Source organism: Molossus molossus, unplaced genomic scaffold (assembly GCF_014108415.1).
Source record: "Molossus molossus isolate mMolMol1 unplaced genomic scaffold, mMolMol1.p scaffold_m16_p_10, whole genome shotgun sequence".
NCBI classification, from domain to species: domain Eukaryota; kingdom Metazoa; phylum Chordata; class Mammalia; order Chiroptera; family Molossidae; genus Molossus; species Molossus molossus.
The window spans coordinates 106,081,533-106,106,800 of NW_023425345.1; the positions used below are offsets into that span (position 1 = coordinate 106,081,533).

Below are 25,268 nucleotides of genomic sequence, written 5' to 3' on the forward strand. Positions count from 1 at the left end.
TTTCTTTATTGATTTTAGAGAGAGAGGAAGTGAGAGGGAGAGAGAGATACAAACATTGATGAGAGAGAACATTGATTGACCACCTACTGCATGACCCCTACTGGGGATCAGGCCCACAACCTGGGCATGTGTCCTGACCGGGAATTGAACCAGTGACCTCTTGGTGCAAGGGTCGATGCTCAACCACTAAACCATACTGGCCAGACATAACCATTGTTTTGAACTCTGCATCTAGTAGATTGCTTGTCTTAATTTTGTTTAGTTCTTTTTCTATTCTTTAATTTGGGATATGTTTCTTTGTCTCCTCATTTTGGCAGCCTCCCTGTGTTTGTTTCTATTTATTTCGTAGAGCTGCTATGTCCCCCTGGTAGATTGGCCTAATGTAATAGGTGTCCTATAGGGCCCAGTGGCACAGTCTTTCCATTCACACGAGCTGGGCACACCAGGTGTGCCATTCTCCTCGCTCCCATGTGGGCAGTGTACACCCTCCTGTTTTAGTTGAGCATTGATTGCTGTTAGCATATCAGTGGGTAGGATTTACCTTCCAGGACAATCAGCTGCAAGGACTGGCTGAAACCACTGTGGAGGATCAGCTGTGCAGGGGCCCATCCCACAGGACAGGAGTTAACTTCAGTGAGGCTCTGGTGCTTCCTGAGTACACTCTTTGAGTGTGTCTCTTGTGAAGGTGTTTGGGTAATGCCTTAACATGGTCCGAAGCTGTCCACTGGGCATGCTGGCTCTGGGGCCTTCCAGGAGGTGCAGGCCAATGTCAGCTACCACCTGTGTTCTGTCTGGGGCCATCTGGCATGAGCTACAGAGCGATCTGCAGGTGGTTGCTACTTGTGCTGGGCTTGGAGGTATCCAGGAGAGGCCAAGCTGTGAACCAAAGCTGGCTGCTGCTAGTGCTGGGCTGGGGCCACTTAGTGAGAGGTATGAGGCATGCCAAGGCCAGATGCTGCTTGTTTGAGAGATACTAGGAAAATCTGAAGCAAGAGCCAAGACAGGCTATTCGCATGGAAAAGCCCCTGGAAACAGCTTGGATGGGCTTGAAAGTTCTGAGGGGTGAGGTCTCAGGTAATCACCAGGGTGGGGCAAACAGTTTAAGCCAGGTTGATGGAGTCTCAGATATGGCACCTACCTGCCAGCTCTGTGAGGGGAGGGCTCAGCAAAGGAGCAGTGGCCTCTGCCCACACTTCTGTCTGGCAGAAAGCTGCTTCTCTAGTTCTTGGCCTGATGCCAAACAGTTCATTTCCTTTCCATCTTTCCCTGGTCCCTTTTGAGCTGCTGTCCCAGTGCTGGAGCTCAGAGTGAGGGAGTCCAAGTAAGTGTGTGCATGGGCCCTTTAAGAGAAACTGCCTGGGACTCCATTACTGGTTTTTACAGCCAGAAGTTATGGGTGACTTCTCTTCCCAGTACTGAAATCCTTGACTGGGAGGCCTGGTGTGGGGTTGAGACCTCTCATTCCTCAGGAGGGACCTCTGCAGTTGAGATATCCCTCCTGACTTATCTGCCATAGGTGGGTGTGGGACCAGCCTATTCTACGTCTTTGCCCCTCCTACCAGTCTTCATGTGGCTGCTTCTTTGTGTCCTTGGTTATAGGGCTTCCATTCAGCTCCATTTCAGGTGGTTCTCAATGATGGCTGTCCTGTAGTTTAGTTGTATTGATGTGGTTGTGGGAGGATGTGAGTACCACATTTATTTATGTTGCCATTTTGACCAGAAGCTTTTTTTGATCGGACCAGGGCTGGGGATGAACCGCAACTGAGGTTACGTACCCTTGACTCGAATCCAACCCGCGACTGTTTGTGTTTTATTTTTTTAATCTTTATCTGAGGATATTTTTACTTTTATCTTGAGACAGAGTGGGAGGGAGGAAGGGAGAGGGAAACATCGATGTGAGAGAGACACATCAACTGGTTGCCACCTGCACAGCCCCAACTAGGGCCGAGGACGAACTGTGACTGTGGTACGTACCCTTGGCTGGAATTGAACCTGGGTCTCTTTGGTCCATGGGCCAACACTCTAACTGCTGAGCCAAACTGGCGAGGGCCAACCTGCGACTCTTTGGTCCGCGAGCTGACGCTCTAATCACTGAGCAAAACCAGCCAGGGCTAGGACTCAGTTTATCTTCCCCTCTACACCAGCCCGTACAGTAATTTGTTAATGTTACCACCTGCTACCCATGCTTGAAATATAGGAGTCATCTTTTAGCTCTTATCTGTGCTTCCTGCCTTTTTATTTTTATCAACTGTTGTCAACAGTCCCAATTTTGTGACAATTCTCCCATTATCCATAGGATCTGTCTCAAGTTATTGCAGATGTCTTCTGATTTTTGTTCTTTATTTTGTTGTCTTTATGTTTTGCGTGCTACAAGCAGATTGAGCTTCCTAACATTGCCTCTTGCATCAAGAACCCATAGTTGCTCCCTTTTCCCAATAGCTGCTATGCAAAGCTTTTGTTGGTTTCCATGATGTGGTCTCATTACCTACTGTGTCTTTTGTCTTTTATTGCCTTGTTCTTTAAACCACCCATACATATTTCTGTATATTTTTTCACTCAAGCTGAGCTGTTTTTGAATAGTAGACTCCTACAATAGTGATAACTAATTCTTACCCACATCTAATTCTTTTCTACTTCCTGGATCCATGGGAAAATTGCATTTAGGCAGGGCCATGTGACTACCAGTTCTAGCCAATAAAGTAAGAGTGGATGTGATTTCTATCACTACTAGACTGGCATTTTAAGAGCCATTAGGCCTTCTGTCTGGCTGGTGTGGCTCAGCGGTTGAGCGTTGACCCGTGCACCAGGAGGTCACTGGTTCAATTCCTTGGTCAGGACACATGCCCAGGTTGTGGTCCTGATTCCTAGTGGGGAGCATGCAGGAGGCAGCCAGTTAATGTTCATTCTCATCCATGTTTCTATCTCTCTCTCCCTCTTTCTTGCTCTCTCTCTAAAATCAATAAAGGGAAAAAAAGAGAGCTAGTAGGCCTTCTTCCCGTTCTTTTCCCCCTTGCCTTGTGGTGTGTGTATGGATGTAGGGGGGAGTATATATTCCTAATGGCATAGTTACAATAGGGAAGAATCATCATCAGGCAGGGCTGCTAAGTGACCATATGAATCAGTCTCCTTGCCTTCCAGTTACCCAGGTTAGAGATGTAATGTGAGAGAGAAATGGACCTTTGAATTAAGCTGCTGAAATTTCTGGCTTCATTTATTACTGCAGCATAGAATAACTTGTCCTAATTAACGTGTCTCCCAAATATATGTGTTAGGGTAACCAATTGCCTGGTTTGCCCAAAATTGAATAAAACTGGGGAAGTCTTGAACAAACTGGGACAAGTCAGTCATCCTAATACATTCACACTTCTCCACCTATCCAAATCCACTTATTTATGTTATTTCTCAACTGTAACAGACTCCATGCTATGCAGAAACCAGGCTTTTCAACCTTTGTGATTTACTAGCTTTAGGGATTGTATTGATCAATTTTTTTTCCTGCCTGAGTATAGAAAGTTTTTCCACCTGAACATTGTAGAATCTGAGTTTGCCTGCTTTGGCATTTGTTTTATTTTGTTCTTGGAATTTGGTTATCTTTATATTGTTTTCTTTTTTTATCTTCAACCGAGGACATTTTTCCATATTTTGTTCAGATAGAGTGGGGGGGGAGAGAGAGAGAGAGAGAAACATCGATGTGAAAGGGACACATCGAGTGGTTGCCACCCACACGACCCAACCAGGGCTGGGGACAGACTGCAACTGAGGTACGTGCCCTTAGTGAGAACCAAACCCTTGTCTCTCTGGACCACATGCCGACGCTCTAACCGCTGAGCCAAACCAGCCAGGGCTATATTGTTTTCTTGTAAGTCCAAGTGCAAAGTATTTATACATAAATATAAATGTGTAGGCTAGCTTCTTAGAGGGAAAACTTGCATTCTTGTTAGTGTCTTTGCTGCTTTGTTATTATCCTATTTGTTACCTAAAATGTGCTTTGAATTCACTCCTGTGCCATGCTATTATAAATAGGCTCTGCCGTGGCATTCATTGGTGTTGTGGGTAGGTTTGGTTTCAAGATTATGAAGCAATAAGTGTGAGAAGAAGAGGCTAAAGGAGGTGACTGTATTCATGACTCAAGATTTCTGTTTCATTGAATGCCTTTTTTTTTTTATCCTCACCTGAGGACATTTTTCCATTTTTTGTTCAGATAGAGTGGGAGGGAGAGAGAGAGAGAGAAAAAAAAAAAACATTGACGTGAAAGGTACACGTTGAGTGGCTGCCACCCGCACGACCCAACCAGGGCCAGGGACAAACTGCAACTGAGGTACATGCCTTTAGTGGGAACTGAACCCGGGTCTCTCTGGACCGCAGGCCAATGCTCTAACCACTGAACCAAACTAGCTAGGGCTCATTAAATGCCTTTTTTTTTTTTCCCAAGTGAATCATGTGCTGTGTACAGACTTTTTTTTTTTAAATCCTCACCTGAGGATATTCTGTTTTTGTTCAGATAGAGTGGGAGGGAAGGGGAGAGAGAGAGAAACATCTATGTGAGAGAGACACATTGACTGGTTGCCTCCCGCATGACCTAACCAGGGACAGGAGGGACCACAACCGAGGTTCATGCCCTTGACCAGAATCGAACCTGCACCTCACTGGTCTGTGGGCTGATGCTGTAATGGCTGATGCTCAGACTGGCCAGGGCCAGACTTTTATTTCATATTTTTAAAAATTCTTTTTCAATTACAGTTTATATTCAATATTATTTTGTATTAGTTTCAGATGTACAGCATAGTGGTTAGACAATCAAACACTTTGCAAAGTATTCCCCTGGATAATTCAGTACTAACCTGGCACCATACATACTTATTATAACATTTTTATGATATTCCCTGTGCTGTACTTTACATCCCTACAGGCTTTTCCATAGTTTTTTTTTTTTTAACAACTCATCTTTATTGTTTACTGTATTACAGATGTCCCCCCGTTTTTTCCCCCAATCCCGACCCCCTCCTGCCTTCACCACACTGTTGTTGGTGTTCATTGGTTATGCATATATGCATAGGAGTTTTTTGGCTTATCTCATCCTGCCCTCCCTCCCCACTTTCTTTTGAGGTTCATCAGTCTAACAACCAATTTGTACTTCTTAATTCCTTCACCTTTTTCACCCATCCCTCTGCCCCCACCCATCTGGCAAGCAACAAAAAGTTCTCTGTACCTAGAGTCTGTTTCTGTTCTGCTTGCTCATTTTGTTGGTAGATTCAGTTGTTGATAGATATGTATTAATTGCCATTTTATTGTTCATATTTTTGTTGTTCTTCAAGAAGACCCTTCAACTTTTCATGTAATACTGGTTTGGTGCTTTAGCTTTTTCTGGTCTGGGGAACTCTTGATATGGCCACCAATTTTAAATGATAACTTTGCAGGGCAGAATAATCTTGGTTGTAGTTCGTTGCTTTTCATCACCTTGAATATTCCTTGCCACTCCTTTCTGGCCTGCAAAGTTTCTTTTGAGAAATCATCTGACAGTCTTATGGGAGCTTCACTGAAGGTACAAACTGCTTTTCTCTTGCGGCTTTTAAGATTCTCTCTTTGTATTTAACTTTTGCCATTTTAATAATGATGTGCCTTGGTGTGGACCTCTTTGGGTTCATCTTGTTTGGGTCTCTCTTTGCTTCCTGGACTTGTATGTCTTTTCTTCACCAAGTTAGGGAACTTTTCTGTCATCATTATTTCAAGTAGGTTTTCAATTTATTTTTCTCTCTCCTCCTCTGGCACCCCTATGATGTGAATGTTGGTATGCTTGAACTTGTCCCAGAAGCTCCTTACACTATCCTCATTTTTTTTGGATTCTTTTTAATTTTTTTGCTGTTCTGATTGGGTGTTTTTTGCTTCCTTATATTCCAAATCGATGGTTTGCTTCTTGGCATCACCTACTCCACTATTGATCCCCTGTAAATTATTCTTTATTTCAGTTAGTGCATCCTTCATTTCTGACTGGTCCTTTTTGATGTTGTTGATGTTCTTGTTAATTCCTTGGAGGACTCCTTCAGTTCCTTGAATGACTCACCAAGTTCCTTGGGCAACCTTATAACCTGTGTTTTTAACGCTGCATCTGATTGATTGCTTATGTCCATTTTGTTTAATTCTTTTCCTAGAGTTTTGTTCTTTTCATTTGGGACATGTTTCTTTGTCTCCTCATTCTGGTTGGTTCCCTGTGATTGTTTCTATGTATTAGGTAGAGTTGCTATGTCTCCTAGGCTTTGTAGTAGGGTGGTCTATTGTTGTAGGTGTCTGGTAGGATCCAGTGGCACAGCCTCCCTGATCACCCCAGCTGGGCCCTCGAGGTGCATCCATAGTGTGGCCTATACACCTTTCGGTTGTAACTGAGTTTTGATTGCTGTTGGCACGTCAATGGGAGGGAATTACTTAGGCTGATCAGCTGCAAGGACCAGCTGTGCCCAATGACTACTGGCCTCTGATTACCTTGGAGGATCAGCTGTGCGGGGCCCCACCACACACAGCAAGACTTACTTCATCAGCAGGGCTCTGGTACCCACTGAGTCCATTCTTTGAGTATGTCACTTGTGGAAATGGTTGTGTGGTGGTGTTTCGATGTGGTCTGAAGCTGTCCACTGGGTGTGCTCTGGGGCAAGATCAGCAACTGCCTGTGCTCTATCTGGGGACACCAGGCATAAGCTGCAAAGTTATCTGCCAATGGCTGCTTCTTGTACTGGGCTTGGAGGTGCCCAGGAAAAGCCAAGTTATGAGCCAAAGTTAGCTGTTTCTAGTGCCAGGCCTGGGGCCATTTAACGAGAGGTATGGGGCTGGCTGAGACCAGATGCTGCTTGTTTAGAGATTTTAGGAAACTCTGAAGTAGGATCCAAGCCAGGCCAATCCTATGGTAAAGCCTTTGGAAACAGCTTGGGTGAGGCAGGGCCTCAGGGAATCACCAGGGCGGGGCAAACAGTGTGAGTCAGGCTGCTGGAGTCCCAGATATGGTGGCCGTCTGCCACTGCAGGGAAGGGCTCACTAAAGGAACAGCCTTCCACAGCACGTCTGTCCAGGGAAAGCCGCCTCTTCAGCCCTTGTCCTGAGGCCATACAACTCAGTTCTTTCCTGTATGTCTCTAGTGTCCTTCAAGCTGCCTCTCTGAGCTTAGAGGGAGCAAGTCTGAGTAAGTCCAGTTCCTTTAAGAGAAGGTGCCTGGGGCTCGAGCCACACCCTCCCTCAACCTCAGTTCCCACTGGTATTTCCAGCCAGAAGTTATGGGGGCTTCTCTTCCTGGCACTGGAACCCTGAGCTGGGAGCCTGGTGTGGGTCGGGGACCCCTGACTCCTCTCTCTTCAGGGAGGACCTTCCCAGCTGAGGCATCCCTTTATTTATTTATTTATTTATTTATTTATTTATTTATTTATTTATTTATTTTTTCATCCTCACCTGAGGACATTTCTGCATTTATCTCTAGATAGAGTGGAAGGGAGAGGGAGGAAAAGAGAGAGAGAGAAACATCAATGTGAGAGAAACACATCTAGTGGTTGCCACCCACAGGACCCCAACCAGGGCCGGGGCCAAACTGCAACCCAGGTACATGCCCTTAGCAGGAACTGAATCCAGGACTCTTCTGGTCTGCGGGCTGACTCTAACCGCTGAGCCAAACTGGCCAGGGCTCTCTTCTGATTTTTGTCCACCACACATGGGTGTGGGACCAGCCAGTCCACACTCCAGCCCTGCTACCAGTCTCAGCGTGGCTGCTGCTTTAATTTTGTAGTTGTAGGACTTACGTTCAGCATGATTTCAGGTGGTTCTGAAGGATGGTTGTGTTGTAGTTTGGTTGTGATTTTGATGTGGTTTTGGGAGGAGGCCAGACCGAGGTTACCTACGCCGCTATCTTGAGCGGAAGTCTCTATAAATAATTAACTCTACACTTGTACAGAACTAGTCAACTCTTTTAGACTGGGTTAATTTGTGTTGAATGTAGTCAACCCTGTTTAGGATTATGTATTCTGACTAGTAGAGGTCCTGTTGACTTGCATATTTGATGCCAAATAATAATTTCTGTTATCGTCAACTTTGCATTTATGTATTAATACAGACTGCCTTGATTATATAGTAATTAATATGGATTTAATAATATGACATTTCTTAGGTTAGGAAGGAAACTTCGTGTATGTTAATGAGTAATATGACTATCAAATACACGTTTTATTATGATACTGGTTTATTATTACTTGTTCAACCATTAAACAGTAATTCTCTATTTTCCCCTCCTCTTTCTAAACCACTGTTCTGCTTTCTATCTTTATGAATTTCACTATTTTAGGCACCTCATTTGAATTAGATAATATTTTTTTATTTCATTCCTTTTTTTTAAGGCTGAAGTATATTCTGTTGTGTGCATGTAGCATATTTAATTTTTCTCTTCATGGACATTTGGTTATTTCTACCTTGGTTGCCTCCCACATGACCCTGATCAGGGCTGGGAATGAATTGTAACCGAGGTACGTGCCCTTGACCAGAATCAAATCTGCAACTCACTGGTCCACGGGCCGCCACTCTAACTGCTGAGCCAAAGGGGTCAGAGCATAGCTCATATCTTTTTATTGCTGAATAATATTCCATTGTATGGATGTACCATGTTTATCCATTCACCTGTTGCAAAATACCTTGGTTGCTTCTAATTTTTAGCAAGTATGAACAAAGCTGTTAAACCATTCATGTATAGGTTTTTGTTTAGATGTAAATTTTCAGCTCATTGGGGTAACTACCAAGGAGCATGATTGCTAGATATGGTAAGAGTATGTTTAGTTTTTGTTGTTGTTAATCCTCACCTGAGGGTATTCTTTTACTGATTTTTTTTTTTTTTAGATAGAGTGAAAGGGAGGGGGAGAGAGAGAGAAAAAAGAGAGAGAAACATTGAAGTCAGAGAGACACATTGATTGGTTGCCCCGTGTACAACCCTGTCCAGGGCCAGGGATTGAATGTGCAACCCTGGTATGTGCCCTTAACCTACGATCCTTTGCCCGTGGGCTGACACTCTAACCGCTGAGCCAAACCAGCCAGGGCTAGTGTATGTTTAGTTTTGTAAGACACTTCCAAGTGTCTTCCAAAGTGACAGTACCATTTTGCATTCTCACCAGCAATGGATGAGGGTTCTAGTTTCTCCACATCTTTGCCAAACTTGCTTTTGTCCGTGTTTTTTATTATACTTATCCTAGTAGGTGTACAGTGGTATTGTGTTATGGTTTTAATATCTTTACAGGTACTTATTGGCCGTTTGTATATCTTTTGAGAAATGTATATTCATATCCTTTGCCCAGTTTTTAAGATTATTTATTTTTTTTTTCTTTATTGATTTTAGAGAAAGAGGAAGACAGATGGAGAGAGAGATAGAAACATCAATGAGAAAGAACATTGACTAGCAGCTTCCTGCATGCCCCCCACTGGGGATTGGGCCCACAACTTGGGCATGTGCCCTGATCGGGAATCAAACTGGAGACCTCTTGGTACATGGTTGATCCTCAACCACTGAGTCACACCAGCTTTTTTTTTTTTTTTTTTTTTTTTTTAATTTATTTGAGAGAGAGAGAGAGAAAATCATCGATTTGCTGTTTCACTTATTTATGCATTCATCTGTTGCTTCTTGTATGTGCTCTGACTGGAGATTGGACCTGCAACCTTGTCGTATTGGGACAACGTTGTAACCAACTGAGCAACCAGGCCAGGGCCAGATTCATTCTTTTGCATGTGAATATCCAGCTTCCCAGCACTATTTGTTAAAAAGACCATTCTTTCTCCCACTGAATGGCCTTGGTACACTTCTCAAAAATCAATTGATCTTAACATATGAATTTAATTCTGGTCTCTGAATTAGATTCTATTGGTTTGTATGTCTGTTTTTTTAATTTTTAAAAATTTATTGATATTTTGAGAGAGAGAGAAATTGATTGATTTTTGTTCCACTTATTTATGCCTTAATGAGTTGACTCTTCTACATGCCCTGACTGGGGATCAGACCTGCAACCTTGGCATATCAGGCCAATACTCTAACCAGCTGAGCTACCTGGCCAGGCCTGTATGTGTGTTCTTATACTGTTACTACATTATCTTGTTCACTGTAGTTTTGTAGTAAGTTTTAAAATTGTGAAATGTGAGTCCTCCAACCTTGTTCTTTTTAAAAAATATGCTATTCAGTGACTCTTGCAATTATATATGAATATTAGGATTGTCCATTTCAGGCAGAAGGGCCTTTGGAATTTTTTATTTGTTTGTTTGTTTTAGAGAGAGAGAAACATTAATTGGCTGTCTCCTGCACCCACCCTGACCTGGGATCAAACTCTTAACCAGGGTATGTGCCCTGACCAGGAATCAAACCTGCGAGTTTTCAATGTACGGTTCAATCCTCCAACCAACTGAGCATTGACCAGGGCAAAACTGCTTTTAGACTTTTGATAGGAATTGCTTTGCGTCTATAGATCTACTTGGGGAGTATTGCCATTTTAGACAAACTTTTCAAGAGAGATTCTTATAACCCTATCCCAAATTATGATTCACAATTCATTATTTTTGGAGATGTGTTCTATTTCTTTCTTCCTCAGCTTTTCTATCAGGAGCAAGAGATGTTTGATCCTGATCTCTGTGAAACCAGACTTTGAGTTGGGTGCATGATAGATATTTTTTCATTCTTCTCCTTTAAATATACCCTCCCTAAAGTTTTTCTAACAGTCTGCAGGATGTCTGGGGGGTGTGGTAACACTGGAACCCGAAAGCCACCATCATGATTCGCAACTTTGGAATTAAGTGTATTTTTTGAAAAATATGGTTTCTTACTTACTAGTCCAGTATTGTATCATTTAGAGTCTTTGTTGTTGCTATTGAATGAAAAATTGAACCATGTTATCTATATGTCCAGTAGATCTTTTAAATTTGGTTGTAATTATTTGGGTTGTCTAAGCAGTATTTCTAAGCCCAATTGCCTGAATACTTACTCGAACAAAGGTTATGGAGGAGATCCAAGATAGCAGTGAGGGAGGGGAAAGCTACACTTACCTCCTCCAGGACCAAGCTGGAGTTACCACTAAATTATAGAAAAGTCATCTTGAATAACCAACTGGAGGCTAACTGAAGAGAAGCTTATAAACAAGCATTTATAGAAGAAGCCACATGGAGACTGGTAGGGAGAGCAGAGCCATGAAAGTAGTGAACCCACTCCCAGGTGCAGTGGCTGAAGTTCTGGAGGGATATCTCCGATGCAGGGCCATTTCCCCCTTAGAAGCATGGGGCCTGACCTCCAAACTAGGCTCCCCAGCCCAGTGCGCCAGAGCTGGGGAGAGGCACCCACATAACATCGGGCTGTGAAAAGCAGTGGTGTTTCTCTTCACCAGGGAGAGGTGGCTGGAGAGACAGACATACTCTTAAAGGACTAATGCACAAAATTTTGTTTGTAGCCACTCACCCTTGGCTTCAGCAGAAGGAGGGCAGAGTAGGATAGAGGTGCATGAGGAGAGTCTGGTGTTTGTGGCTCTGGGGAGAGAGCTGAAGGGTCAGCCACCAGGATCCATGTGCTGAGTCTTTCCCTCATAATGCAGACGCCATCTTTCTTGCATGTTTCACTTCCCTTCATGTGGCATCAGTTTTGGATAAAGCAATAGCTCCACCATCTTGAATCTCTCTTGCCTGACCTCATGGAGCTTATGCCCTGTTGAGTACAGATAGAGGCTTTTAGAGACTGAGCCTAACAGGCAGCCAGAATGCAGAGGCAGGTGAAGACAGATCTCTGGTGCTTTGGGACTTTTGCTGACTGACCCCTGGGCCTGCTGCTGGTAAAATATAGCCTTGGTGCAAAGGCCCAGGAGAAGCAACCATAAACTGTAGACTGCTGGTAGCCCCTGCCAGGTTGACACAGGCAGCATCTGACATTGGCCTGCATCAGAGTTCCTCCCAGGAGACCCAGGACCAACACATCCAGTGGCCAGTGTCAGATAACAACAGAACAGGATCCAATAAGCTTCACAAGCAGCATATCCAAAATGGAGATCTTGGCAGCACCAAACCTTGCTGAGACGAATTTCCCTTCATGTGATCAGCACCTGCACACCAAGCTCACATGCTGTGGTGGGGATTGAGCCACACAGCCAGCCAGCCTGAGGGTCAATCCCACACACAAATGGACCAACAGCAGTCAACACTCAATTACAACAGGAGGGCCCACAAAACCCACACAAGGGACATTCCTAGAGCACCCATCTCAGGTGATGAAGGAGACTGTGCCACTGGGTCCCACAAGACACCTACTGCATAAGACCACCCTACCAAGACTGAGAGTCATAGCAGATCTACCTAAAACAGAGACAAACATAGAGAGGTAGACAAAATGAGGAGACAAACAGGCCCCAAAAGAAAGAACAAGACAATTCTCCAGAAAAAGACCTAAATGAAATGGAGGCAAGCAATTTACCAGATACAGAATTCACAGTAGTCAGATGTGTTAATGGTAATAAGGATTCTCAACAGCATGAAAAAGGACATAGAAAACATAAAAAAGGACGAGTCAGAAATGAAGACTACGGTATCTGAAATGAAGAATACACTGGAAGAAATACACAGGTTAGGATTGAATCAGCAATTTGGAAGACAAGGTAGGAAAAATAACACCCCATCAAACAGGAAAAAAAAAATTAAAAAGAAGGAGAATAGTTAAGGAACCTTTGGAATAAAATGAAGTGTAACAATGTTCACATTATAGGGGTAGCAGAAAGAGAAGAGAGAGAGCAAGGGATTGATAACCTATTTGAAGAAATCATGACTGAAAATTTTCCTAATCTGGTGAAGGAAAAAGACATACAAGTCCAGGAAGCAAAGATTCCCAGACAAGATGGATCCAAAGAGACTAACACCAAGACACATCATAATAAAAATGACCAAGATTAAAGACAAAGAGACAGTCTTAAAACCAGAAGAGAAAGGCTGTTAGTTACCTGCAAAGGAGCTCTCATAAGACTGTCAGTTGATTTTTCAACAGAACCTTTGCAGGCCAGAAGGGATTGGCATGAAATTCTCAAAGTGATGAAAAGCAAGGACTTATAAACAAGACTACTTTACCCAGCAAGGCGATCATTTAAAATTAAAGAAGAGTTTCCTAGACAAGAAAAAGCTAAGCGATTTTGTTACCACTAAGCCAGTATTACAAGAAATGTTGAAGAGCCTCTTTTAAGAGCAAAAAGGAGGAGGGGAGGGGCATGAGGAAGAGGTGGATGACCCAGAGGAACAAAGTGAAAAGAATAAAATGGCTATAAATACATACTTATCAATAATCATTTTAACTGTAAATGGCTTATATACTCCTATCAAAAGACAAGAAAGAGCTAAAGGAGTTTGCTAACACCAAGCTGGTATTACAAGAATTGTTGAAGGGTCTGCTTTAAGAAGAAGAAGGAGGAGGGGTAGGGGAGGGGAAAAAGGAGGGAACAGGGAGAGGAGGAGAGGGGAAGGTGGATGAATAGGAGGACTACCCAGAGGCACACAAAGAGAAGAATAAATACTTACCTGTGAATAATCATTGTAAGTGTAAATGGCTTAAATCCTCCAATCAAAAGACATAGTGTAGCTGAATAGATAAGAAAACTACCCATATCTGTGCTGCCTACAACAGACCCACCTCAGAACAGTAGATACACAGAGACTAAAAGTAAAGGGATCTAAAAAGATTTCATGCAAATGGAAAGGGGGGAGAAAAGCTGTGATAGCAATATTTAATAGCTGAAAAAATAGACTTTAAAACAAAGGCTATAGTAAGAAACAAAGGGCATTACATAATGACCAAGGGAGCAATCCAGCTAGAGTTTATAACCATTGTAAACAGAGGAGTACCTAAATATATAAAGCAAATCTTGATGGGCATAAAGGGAGAGATTGACAGTAATATAGTCATAGTAGGGGATTTTAACGCCCAGTTGACATCAGTGGATAGATATTTCAGATAGAAAATCATCAAGGAGATGACGACCTTAAATGACATACTAGATCCATCCCAAAGCAGCGGACTATACATGGAACATTTTTAAGGATAGGACACAACAACAAGTCAACAATAAATTTAAGAAGATTTAAATCATATCAAGCATTTTATGTGACCGTAATGGTATGAAATCAGAAATCAGTCACAAGAAGAAAACACACAAAGACATGGAGGCTAAATAACATGTTATTAAACAGTGAGTGGGTTAACAGTGAATAAATCAAAAGATATTTTGAAACAAAAATGAGAACACAACATTCGAAAATTTAGGGGACACAATAAAAGCAGTCTTAAGAGGGAAATTGTACTTGGATCACAATGGCATGAAACTAGAAATTACCTGCAATACAAAAACTCAAAAACATTCAAACACACGGAGGCTAGATAGCATGTTATTAATTAATGGGTTGCCACTGAGATCAAGGAAGAAATAAAAACTTCATGAAAATAAACACAAAACAATCTAAAGTCTACGGGACACAGTGAAAGCTGTCCTGAGAAGGAAGTTCATAGCGTTACAGGCCTATCTCAAGAAGCAAAATCAAAGCAAAGAAAACATGAAAAGCCTGGGGTAGGTAGAAGGAAGGAAATAAAGTTCAGAGGGGAAATAAATGACACAGAGACTTAAAAAAAACAATACAAAAGATTAATGAAACCAAGAGCTGGTTCTTTGAAAAGATAAAAAAGACAGATGAGCTTTTAACCAGACTCATCAAGAAACAGGGAGAACCCAAATAAATAAATTCAAACATGAAAGAGGATAAGTGACTATTGACATCACAGAAATACCAAGGCTTGTAAGAAAATACTATGAACAATTATATACCAACAAATTGGACATTCTGGTCAAAATGGACAAATTTCTAGAAACATGATCTTCCAAAACTGAATCAAGAATCAGACAACCTGAACAGACTGATAACAGCTTACGAAATTGAAGCAGTAATAAAAAAAAACTTCAGGCAAACAAAAATTCGGACCAGATGACTTCACAGGTGAATTTTGCCAAACAGTCAAGGAACTAACACCTATCCTCCTCAAACTATTCCAGAATTTCAAGAGGAGGGAAGACTTCCAAGCATTTTTTTATGAGATCTGCTTTATCTTAATTCCAAAACTAGATAAGAACACTATAAAGAAAGCAAATTATAGGCCAATATTCCTGATGAACATAGATGCTACAACCCTCAATAAAATATTAGCAAATAGTATCCAGCAGTACATTAACAAAATCATACAATATTGTCAAGTGTGATTTATTCTGGGGATCCAAGGTTGGTATATTTGCAAGTCAGTAAATGTAATGCATCACATAAACAAAATGAAAGATAAAAATGTCATGATTGCCCTGGCTGGTGTGGCTCAGTTGGTTGAAACACTGTCCTGTGCACTGAAGGGTTGCAGGTTTGATTCCTGGTCAGGGCACATACCCAGGTTGTGGGTTCGATCCCCAGTCGGGGTATGTATGGGTGCAACCAATTGATGCTTCTCTCTCACATCAATGTTTCTCTCCCTCTCCCTTTTGCTTTATCCAGAATCAATTTAAAAAATGACATGATCATATCAGTGGTTATAGAAAATGCATTTGATAATATACAGGACCCATGTGTGATAAAAACTCTTGCCCTGGGTGATTTTGCTCAGTGGTCAGAGTGTCTCTAGGACTGAAGAGTCACAGGTTTGATTCCTGGTCAAGGGCTTGTACTTTGGCTGTGGGTTTAATCCCCAGTCCCAGTTGGAGTCGTGCAGGAGGCAACCAATTTAAGTGTCTCTCTCTTTCCCTCCCTTCCACTCTATCTGAAAAAATTAATGGAAAAATATCCTTGGGTAAGGATTTAAAAATGAAAACTCTCAGCAAAGTACGAATAGAGGGATCATAACATAATAAAGGCGATATATGAGAAATCTACAGCCACCATCATACTCAATGGACAGAAATTAAGTTTCCCTTAGGATCAGGAACATGACAGGGATGTTGCTTTCACCCCTATCATTCAGCATGGTACTGAAAGTTTGAGCGATAACAATCATACAAAAAGAAGAAATAAAAGGCATCCAAATTGGAAAGGAGGAAGTAAAACTGTCATTACTCATATATGACATGATATTGTACATAGAATACTCTAAAAGCTCTACCAAAAAATTGCTAGCTCTAATGACTTTGGCAAAGTACCAGGATATGAAATTAATATCCAGAAATTGTGGTATTTTTATACACCAACAATAAACTATTAGAAAATTAGAGCCCTGGCTGGTTTGGCTCAGTGGTTAAAGCGTCAGCCTGCGGTCCAGAGAGATCCAGGTTTGGTGCCTGCTAAGGGCATGTACCTCGGTTGCAGTTTGTCCCCGGCCCTGGTTGGGTTGTGCGGGTGGCAACCACTGAATGTGTCCCTTTCACGTCGATGTTTCTCTCTCTCTTCCTCCCTCCCATTCTATCTGAACAAAATGTGGAAAAATGTCCTTGGGTGAGGATTTAAGAAAAAGAAACTAAGAGAACAATCCCATTTACTATTGCAACAACAAAAAAATAAGGTACCTAGTAATAAATTTAATGATGGAGGTAAAAGATGTGATCAGAAGACTATAGGACATTGAAGAAAGAAATTATGGAAAATACAAATAGAAGCATATATCATGTTCATGGATTGAAGACGTCCATATGGACGTCATTAAAACGTCCATACTACCCAAACAATCTAGGTTCAATGCAATTTTCATTAAAATACCAATGGCATATTTCACAGATCTAGAACAAATGTTCCAAATATTTACATGGGAGTAAAAAAGATCCTGAATAGGCTCAGTAATCTTGAAAAAGAAGAACAAAGTTGGAGGGATCATAATACCAGATATCAGGTTATACTATAAAGCCGGTGTAATCAAAACAACCTGGTACTGGCACAAGAACAGGCATATAGAGCAATGGAACAGAACAGGAAACCCAGAAATTGACCAAAGCTATTATACTCAATTAATATTTGACAAAGGAGGCAAGCGTATACAATGGAATAAAGATGGTCTCTTCAATAAATGGTGTTGGGAAAATTGAGCAGGTACATGCAAAAAAAAATGAAGGTGGACCACCAACTTACACCATACACAGGAATAAACTCAAAATGAATAAAAAACTTAAATATAATTCACAAAACCATAAAAATCCTAGGAGAAAACATAGGCAGTAAAGTCTCAGACATCTCTCCTAGAAATATTTTTGCTAATATATATCCTAGGGCAAGAGAAACAAAGGAAAAACCTAAACAAATGGGACTACATCAAACTAAAAAGCTTCCACACAGCAAGAGAAACCATTAACAAAATGAAAAGGAACCTATTGTAAGGGAGAACACATTTGCCAATGATACATCTGATAAAGGGTTAATATCCAAAATAAAGACACATCTCCAAAGAGAACATACACATGGCCAGTAGACATGAGAAGGTGCTCAATGTCACTAATCATGAGATAAAAGCAAATTAAAATTACAATGAGATCAACTCACACCTGTCAGAATGGCTACCATCAATAAATCAGCAAACAGCATTGGTGTTGGTGAGGATGTTGTTAAAAGAGAACCCTGGCACGGCCAGTGTGTCTCTGGTTGAGCGCTGACCCATGTACCAAGAGGACGCCGGTTCGATTCCTGGTCAGGGCACATGCCCAGGTTGTGGGCCTAATCCCCAGTAGGGGGCATGCAGGAGGCAGCCAGTCCAATGTTCTTTCTCATTGCTGTTTCTCTCTCCCTCTCCTTTCCTCTCTCTCTAAAATCAATAAAGGAAAAAAAAGGGAACCCTGGTACACTGTTGGTGGGAATGCAGATTGGTACAGCCATTGTGGAAAGCAATGTAGTTACCTCAAAAAATTAAAAATGAAATTTCTGCCCAGCTGGTGTGGCTCAGTGGATTGAGCGTCACGCATAGACTGAGAAGTCCCAGTTTGATTCCTGGTCAGGGCACATGCCAGGGTTGTGGGCTCAGTCCTCGATCCCTAGTTGGGGGCATGCAAAACACAGCCAATTGATGTATCTCTCACATTGATGTTTCTCTCTCTAAAATATTAATTTTATAAAGTATTAAAGAAAGATTAAACAGGAAATTGCCTTATGACTTAGTGATTTCACTTCTGGGAATTTATCCAAAGAATCCTGAAACACTAATTCAGAAGAATGTATGCACTCCTATATTCATTGCAGCATTATTTACAATAGCCAAGACCTGGAAACAGCCCACATGTTCATCAGTAGATCAGTAGATAAAACAGCTGTGGTACATTTACTCATTGGAATACTACTTGGCCCTAAAAAAGAAGGAAATTTTACTCTTTGCTAAAGCATGGATGGATCAGAAGAACATTATGTTAAGTGAAATAAGCCAATTAAAGACAAATAAATGCTATATGATGGTACTTGCGGAATAGAATAAATGAAATGAACTAACAAGTAAAACAGAGACAATGTTATAGAGAGCAGTCTGACATCTGTTGGTGCAGGAGACTGGGGTGTGTTGAAGAACTGAGCAAAAATGAATAAAAGAAAGACAATACTCATGGACGCAGGCAACAGTTTGGTGATTTCCAGGGAAATGGAGTTGGGGAGAGGTGAAGGAGGGTCTAGTGGGGGATAAATGGTGATGGATGGAGACTTGACTTTGGGTAATGGACACTATCTTGTACAGGTGATGCGTTGTGTAATTGTGTACCTGAAACTTGTATAATTTTGATAACCAGTGTCACCACGGTGAATTTAATACAAAGGGGAAAAAAAGATCACGGAGCCCTACCCTAGGCCTATCGAACCAGAGGCTTCATTCTGAGACCTTGGAATCTGTATTTTTAATAGATTCTCTTGGTGATTTTAATGTTCCATTTGGGGAAGCATAGATTTAGAAAGTATTTTGCCCCCTGGCCAGTTTGGCTCAGCAGTTAGAGCGTCGGCCTGCGGTCCGGAGAGACCAGAGTTCGGTTCCCGCAAAGGGCACGTACTTTGGTTGCAGTTTGTCCCCGGCCCTGGTTGGTCGTGCGGGTGGCAGCCACTCGATGTGTCCCTTCACGTTGATGTTTCTCTCTCTCTCTCTCCCTTCCTTCCTCTCTCTCCCTCCCACTCTATCTGTACAAAAAATGGAAAAATATCCTCGGGTGAGGATTAAAAAAAACAAAAAAGAAAGTATTTTGCTCTAGAATATCTAGTTCATAGAAATAATCTAAAATTGTTAATCTGGTACTCACTTTGAAAGCCCTGAATATATTTCTGGCCTAGAATATGTTAATTACTGACTTCATTTGACACTGGGGTAGATGGGACTTAGTGTACTCAAGTCTGTTTATCTTTGAAATACTTTTCTTTGGGTTTTTAGTTCAGGCTTTATGCTGCATTGCTGCCACTGCATAACTCTCTATGCTTTTGAAAGTCTGGGAGGGAGGTTGATTAAATGAAAATCATGGAATCTTTCTATGTCATTGGTTAACTAAATAAATAACCTTTTGTGCTCTGACAGCAATAGAGTCAGGTTTAAGTTTTCCACATGACTTATTAACTATGACAACTTGTCTTGTGTAATCAGCATCACATTGGTCTCATGAGGATAGGCATTCCTTTAATTGGCTGCTTTTCTTTAATCTGGCAGGGTGGGGCATATGGTAACTGGGACATTATTGTGATGTACTTTGTGACATGGTTGTGATTTGGTGGTTGTGTGTGTGTATGTTTCAGGTATATATATGTTATTATAAAGAGGCAGATGTCAGATAAAACATTCATGTATTATTTTTCACCATTCATCAGTTATAATCATGTTTTAGAATTCAGTAATAATTTTGCTTATCAGATGATCTACTTTCTAATCCTTTTTTCTGTTATTTATTTCAGTCTAGACAAGTCATTTAAATTTTTCAAGTAGGTGAACTACTCAGCTTTTACTTTACAGACTTTTGAAAATATCAAATTTATGATTTAGACATTGATTAAAATTCTATAAGCATGGAGATCTTTTTTTTTTTTTTTTCATCCTCACCCAAGGACATTTTTCCATTTTTTTGTTCAGATTGAGTGGGAGGGAGAGAGGGGAAGAGAGAGAGAAAGAGGGAGAGAGAGAGAGAAACATCCACGTGAAAGGGACACATCGAGTGACTGCCACCCGCATGACCCAACCAGGGCCAGAGACAAACTGCAGCCAAGGTACATGCCCTTAGCGGGAACCGAACCCGGGTCTCTTGGGACTGCAGGCCAAAGCTCTAACCACTGAGCCAAATCGGCCAGGGCAAGCATGGAGATCTTTTTATTCCTCATTCTCAGTATTCTCCATCACAATTCTGTCACAATAAACAAATGCTTTAGTTACTATGCCTATGTATGTGGTTGGTCTATACTGTTACTCTCTTATGTAAAATGATTTTTCATTTTCTTTATTTTTTTAAACTCTTTTCATTTGAGCTAGCTTCAAAATATACTAATAACTTTGTAATCTTGCTGAATTTATATATAACTCACTTTATTGTCTTTTTTCTTAATTGTTCTATCTCCCCAGCAAGGTTGTCATCTATTCATGTGTCATTTAAATCTTCATCATAGTGACAGTGATAGCTGTCACTATCAAATATTTGAGTACTTTTTTAGTTCATGCTTGACACAGGTCTAGGACAAAAGGAGTATCTCAAATAGTTTGTAATCTGGTTAGAATAATACTAGATAATCACTTCTTCCTTTCAGTAAAGAAAAAAAAATTACTGTATAATCATTGAACAATATAAGATAGTATATATTTAAGTGTTTAAACTATGTGGCAAAGACTAAATGATCTAAGTGTTCAAATGTTAGTGATACAGAAGTAGTTAGTGAAGATATTATGGAGAAGTAGAGAAACATAAATTGGTCCTTGCAGGGTGGACAGAATTTGAATAATCTGGAAAAGGAAGGGCAGTCCAGGTTAGGTAAAAATTTAGCATAATATGTCTTTTTTGTTAGTGAATAAATTGCCAGTGAGTTTATTCTGGGTAGGAACAGGAATGAATTAAAGAATTCTTTGCCCAGCCCAGCTGATGTGGCTCAATGGTTGAGTGTTGACCCTTGCACCAAGAGGTCGCTGGTTCGATTCCTGGACAGGGCACATGCCCAGGTTGTGGGACCGATCCCCAGTGGGAGGCATGCAGGGGGTAGTGAGTCAGTGTTCTCTCTCATCAATGTTTTTATCTCTCCCTCTCCCTCCTCTCTCTCTAAAATCAATACAGAATTAAAATAAATAAAATCAATAAAGAAAAAAAGAAAAAAATTTTTTTGCCCAGCCTGTGTGGCTCAGTGAGTGGATTGAGCATCGTCCTATGGACTGAGAGGTTCCAGTTCCGTTCCTGGTCAGGGCACATGCCTGGGGTTGCAGGCTCGATCCCCAGTTGGGAACGTGGAGGATGCAGCTGATTGATGTTTCTATCTCTCCCTTCCTCTCTCAAAAAACAAAAACAAAAAATTAATGAAGAATTCCTTACCACATATAATTTAATGTAGTTTATAATAATATGTAATGGAAAAATCTAAATAAATAAAAATATTCTAATAAAATTAGAATAGGAAAACTACATTTTTTTCTTTCAACTCTTATTTATTTTTTAATCCTTATATTTTTCCATTGATTTTTATATAGAGAGGGAGGGAGGGAGGGGGAGAAAGAGAATATTATTGATGTGAGAGAGACACATCAACTGGTTGCCACCTGTATGACTGCAGCCAGGACCAGGGATGAACTATGCCTGAGGTATATGTGCCCTTGGCCAAAATCAAACTCGGGACTCTTTGGTTCACATATCAACGCTCTAACCGCTGAGCCAAACCTGTCAGGGCATCCAGAGCTTTTTTGTCTTCCAAGTTAACCTGCGTGAAGATGCTGGTAGTACAGATCTTCTCTGTGCACCAAACGCCCAACCTGGCCTTTCCTTTGATAACCTTCATCTCACCGCATAGCACAGCACAGGCAGGAGGACAGCCAACTTGATGGGGTCCACGTCCTGTGCAGTCACTACCAGCTGGGTCTTCTTGTTCTCCACCAAGGTGGTGACAGTGTTAACCTCTGCGTGAGGGACAGGTGGCCTCTTGGTGGGGACATCATTTGCCAGCAACTTTTTTCTCAACCTGGACCAGCAGTCTCTGCTGCTTCTCTTGATTTGTTTCTGGTCTGTATTTGTGGGCCAGCTTAAGCAGTTGAGTCGTTGTTTGGCAGTCCAAGGCCTGGGTGAACTGGTTAATGGCAGGAGACTCTTTCAGACACTTATAATAGAGGATAGGTCTTTGCTGCTACACCCAGTGTAGCAGGACCACTTGACAAAGTGGGAAAGGTCCATTTGGGACTCTATGTCTTGTCCAGTGCCAGAATTCTTGGGCCTTTTCTCAAAGAGATATACCACCTTCTTGGCCTCCTGCTTCTTTACTACAGCAGGGTCTGGCACCATCTTCTTCCCCTTAGCTTTCTTTCCTTTTGGCATTTTGGGGGACAGGAGGAGAGCTTATGTAATGTGTTAAAGTTTTATGTATGTAGTTTCTTCTACAGAAAAGGTAAGTAAAATGTCTAGATAAGCAAAACATATGTTAATTATGACATTGAGGGGATCCTTTGTGTTGCACCTCAGCTGGAAATACATAAGGAGTTTTATATTTTCCACAAAAATTTTTTTAAAGGATCTAAATTTTAATTTGGATAGTCTCAGTTCAGAAGGAAAGTGTTCTGTGTGTCTTAAAGGAAAATTATTTTTGTCAACTTTAAAAGTTGAAAACTAATCAGAGAATCTAAGATACAGAAACATTTAACCTTTTGCTTTTCAAAGGTATTTTAAAGACCCATAAATCCTATGATAATTATGTTTCTTGGCCTAAGTTATTAAGTCTATCTTTGAATTCAGATTTTTTAGCTTGCAAAAATAAAAACATATAAATGGCTAATACCTCTCTTTATAAAACTTGTCAGTGGTAGAAAACAATGATATGTGCAACTGGAAAGTACTGCAAGTGCACCTATAAGTATATTCTGAATAGGAGAGGTGGAGAGTAGCATATTTGCATTCAGTGTTTTAGAAGAAATGTTGAAGTTCTCCAAATACCTTAGGCGGGAGAAATTAGTAAATAATCAAGTATCTGGTCTAATTTTAAAAGTATGTTTTTATTGATTTCAGAGAGAGAGGACAGGAGAGGAAGAGAGAGAGAAACATTGATGTGAGAGAGAAACATCAATCGGCTGCTTCTTGCACACCCCCTACTAGGGTTTGAGCCCCCAACACAGGCATGTGCCTGCAGAAACTGAACCTATGACACACACTGGCTGGGCTATCTAGTCTAATTTTTCTTCAGATTCTTTCCTGTAGTTCTCCATTCTGTACTAGAGACCAAGACCTTCCTTTTCCTTTTACTGTATGAGGAGATTCATAGTTTCCTTGATTTGGAGGATAGAAATCTTTTGATGATAATAGGCTTTCTCTCTTGGGCTGCAGTTTGCATGAAGATACCAGACCATGATGGCCAATATTAAAATATATTATCACTGATTTAGACAACCTTTCAGGTTTCCTTTTTTATAATGTCAAAAGTGTTTCTGAGATACATCCTTCCTAGCCATCCAACCAGAAGGTGAGGACACAGCCTGCATTGATAGTTTTGTATTCACACTGACCTGAGTTCCAATCACAGCTTCTCCATGTAGTGGTATAACCTACCCAGCTGCACTTTTCTCATTTTTAAATATCTCCAAACCCTTAGGCTTGATAGTGAGTTTTATTTATATTTTTTACTTAATAGTGAAATTACTATCCATATTCTAAATGGCTTCTTTCTCCCTGTGTCAGTAATAACCTTTTTTTTGGTTTCAGGAGGTCAACAGGATGTAGCTTCACAATCTCTGGATCAAGAAGTTTTATTAAAAGTTAAAACTGAAATTGAAGAAGAGCTGAAATCCCTGGACAAAGAAATTTCTGAAGGTCTCTTTATTCTTATTTTCCTCGTTAATTAGAAGATTCTGTTTGGTGTGGTTTACTGTTGGTTTAATTTGATTTTTTACGGGAGAGTTTTCTCAATACTACACAACTTCATTGCTATAGGATTATAAGGGTGAAACTAATGGCCTCTCATTTTTCTTTCCTGAGGGATTTTTAAAAATATTTTCTAACTGTACCCAACAGCTACTTTAGATGTAGCCTTTTCTGATGATAAATGATGGGTTAAGCAATCATGTTAAGGTACCTTCCATTCAATGCAACAACATTAAAGGAAAAATGGAAGTAAACTGCTTTCAGTTTTGTGTATATATATATGCTATAGATAGTTGTAATAGTAATGTAGATGTAATTTTATAGCCATATACTTTTTCTTTATTGATTTTAAAGAGAGAAAGAAAGAGATAGAAACATCGATGAGAGAGAACATTGATTGGCTGCCTCCTGCATGCCCCCACTGGGGATCGGGCCCACAACCTGAGCATGTGCCCTGACTGGGAATCGAACAGGTGACTTCTTGGTGCATGGGTCAATGCTCAACCACTGAGCCACACCAGCTGGACTAGCCATATATTTTGTAATTAACATTATATCATAAACTTTTAAAATAGTTATTGTATTAACTATATGAAATTTCATATACTGAATGACCATTCTTTCATTCCCATATTATTGAGGGGAGCATTTGGGTTATTTCTTGTTTTGCCTTCCATAAATCAAGATGCATTGAACATCTTGTCCAATTATTTCTTTTATAGATTTTTTGAGGTATATTTTACATACCATAAAATCCACTCATTCAGGGTGTATAGTTCAGTTGTACAAAGTGTGCAACCATCACCACAATCGAAATTTAGAACATTTTTAACCTTCCAAAAAGAAACACTACACATATTAGCAGTCAGTTCCCATATTTACTATTCCTACTAGCTCCTTCCCCCATCCCCATCTAATCCGCCATCTGTCTCTGTGCCTTTGCCTATTATGGATGTACACATAACTGGAATCATACACTGTGTGATCTTTTGCGACTGCCTTTCACTTAGGATAGTTTTTCAAGAGTCATTCATGTGATAGCATGTATCAGTACTTCGTTTCCTTTTATGATAGAATAATATTTCATTGTATGATATACCACCTTTTGTTTTTCCATTCATCAGTTGATGGACATTTAGGTTGTTTGCACTTTTTGGCTACTATGTATAATGCTACTATGAATATTCATTTTAAAAAATATGTATTTTATTGATTTTAAGAGAGAGAGAAAGGGGGAGAGAGAGAGAGAGAGAAACATCGATGTGA

At 40.7% G+C, this 25,268-nt stretch overlaps 1 protein-coding gene and 1 pseudogene across 19 annotated transcripts in view; one reads left to right on the plus strand and one right to left on the minus strand.

Annotated features, from left to right (window-relative positions):
• Positions 1-25,268, plus strand: part of BCL2L13 (BCL2 like 13) — a 147,696-nt gene that overhangs the window by 25,440 nt on the left and 96,988 nt on the right. For 18 of the 19 annotated variants that reach the window (XR_004958416.1, XR_004958417.1, XR_004958415.1 and 15 more), the window contains one exon: positions 23,844-23,951. Coding sequence is in view for 13 of the 19 variants with exons in the window: in XM_036253129.1 (XP_036109022.1) it covers positions 23,844-23,951 (108 nt within the window). In the remaining 6 variants the exon portion in view is untranslated. Of the gene's footprint in view, positions 1-7,124; positions 7,169-23,843; positions 23,952-25,268 lie in introns of those variants that run through there. The other variant, XM_036253136.1, reaches the window with a different exon arrangement.
• On the minus strand, positions 20,618-22,469 carry LOC118623250 (annotated as a pseudogene).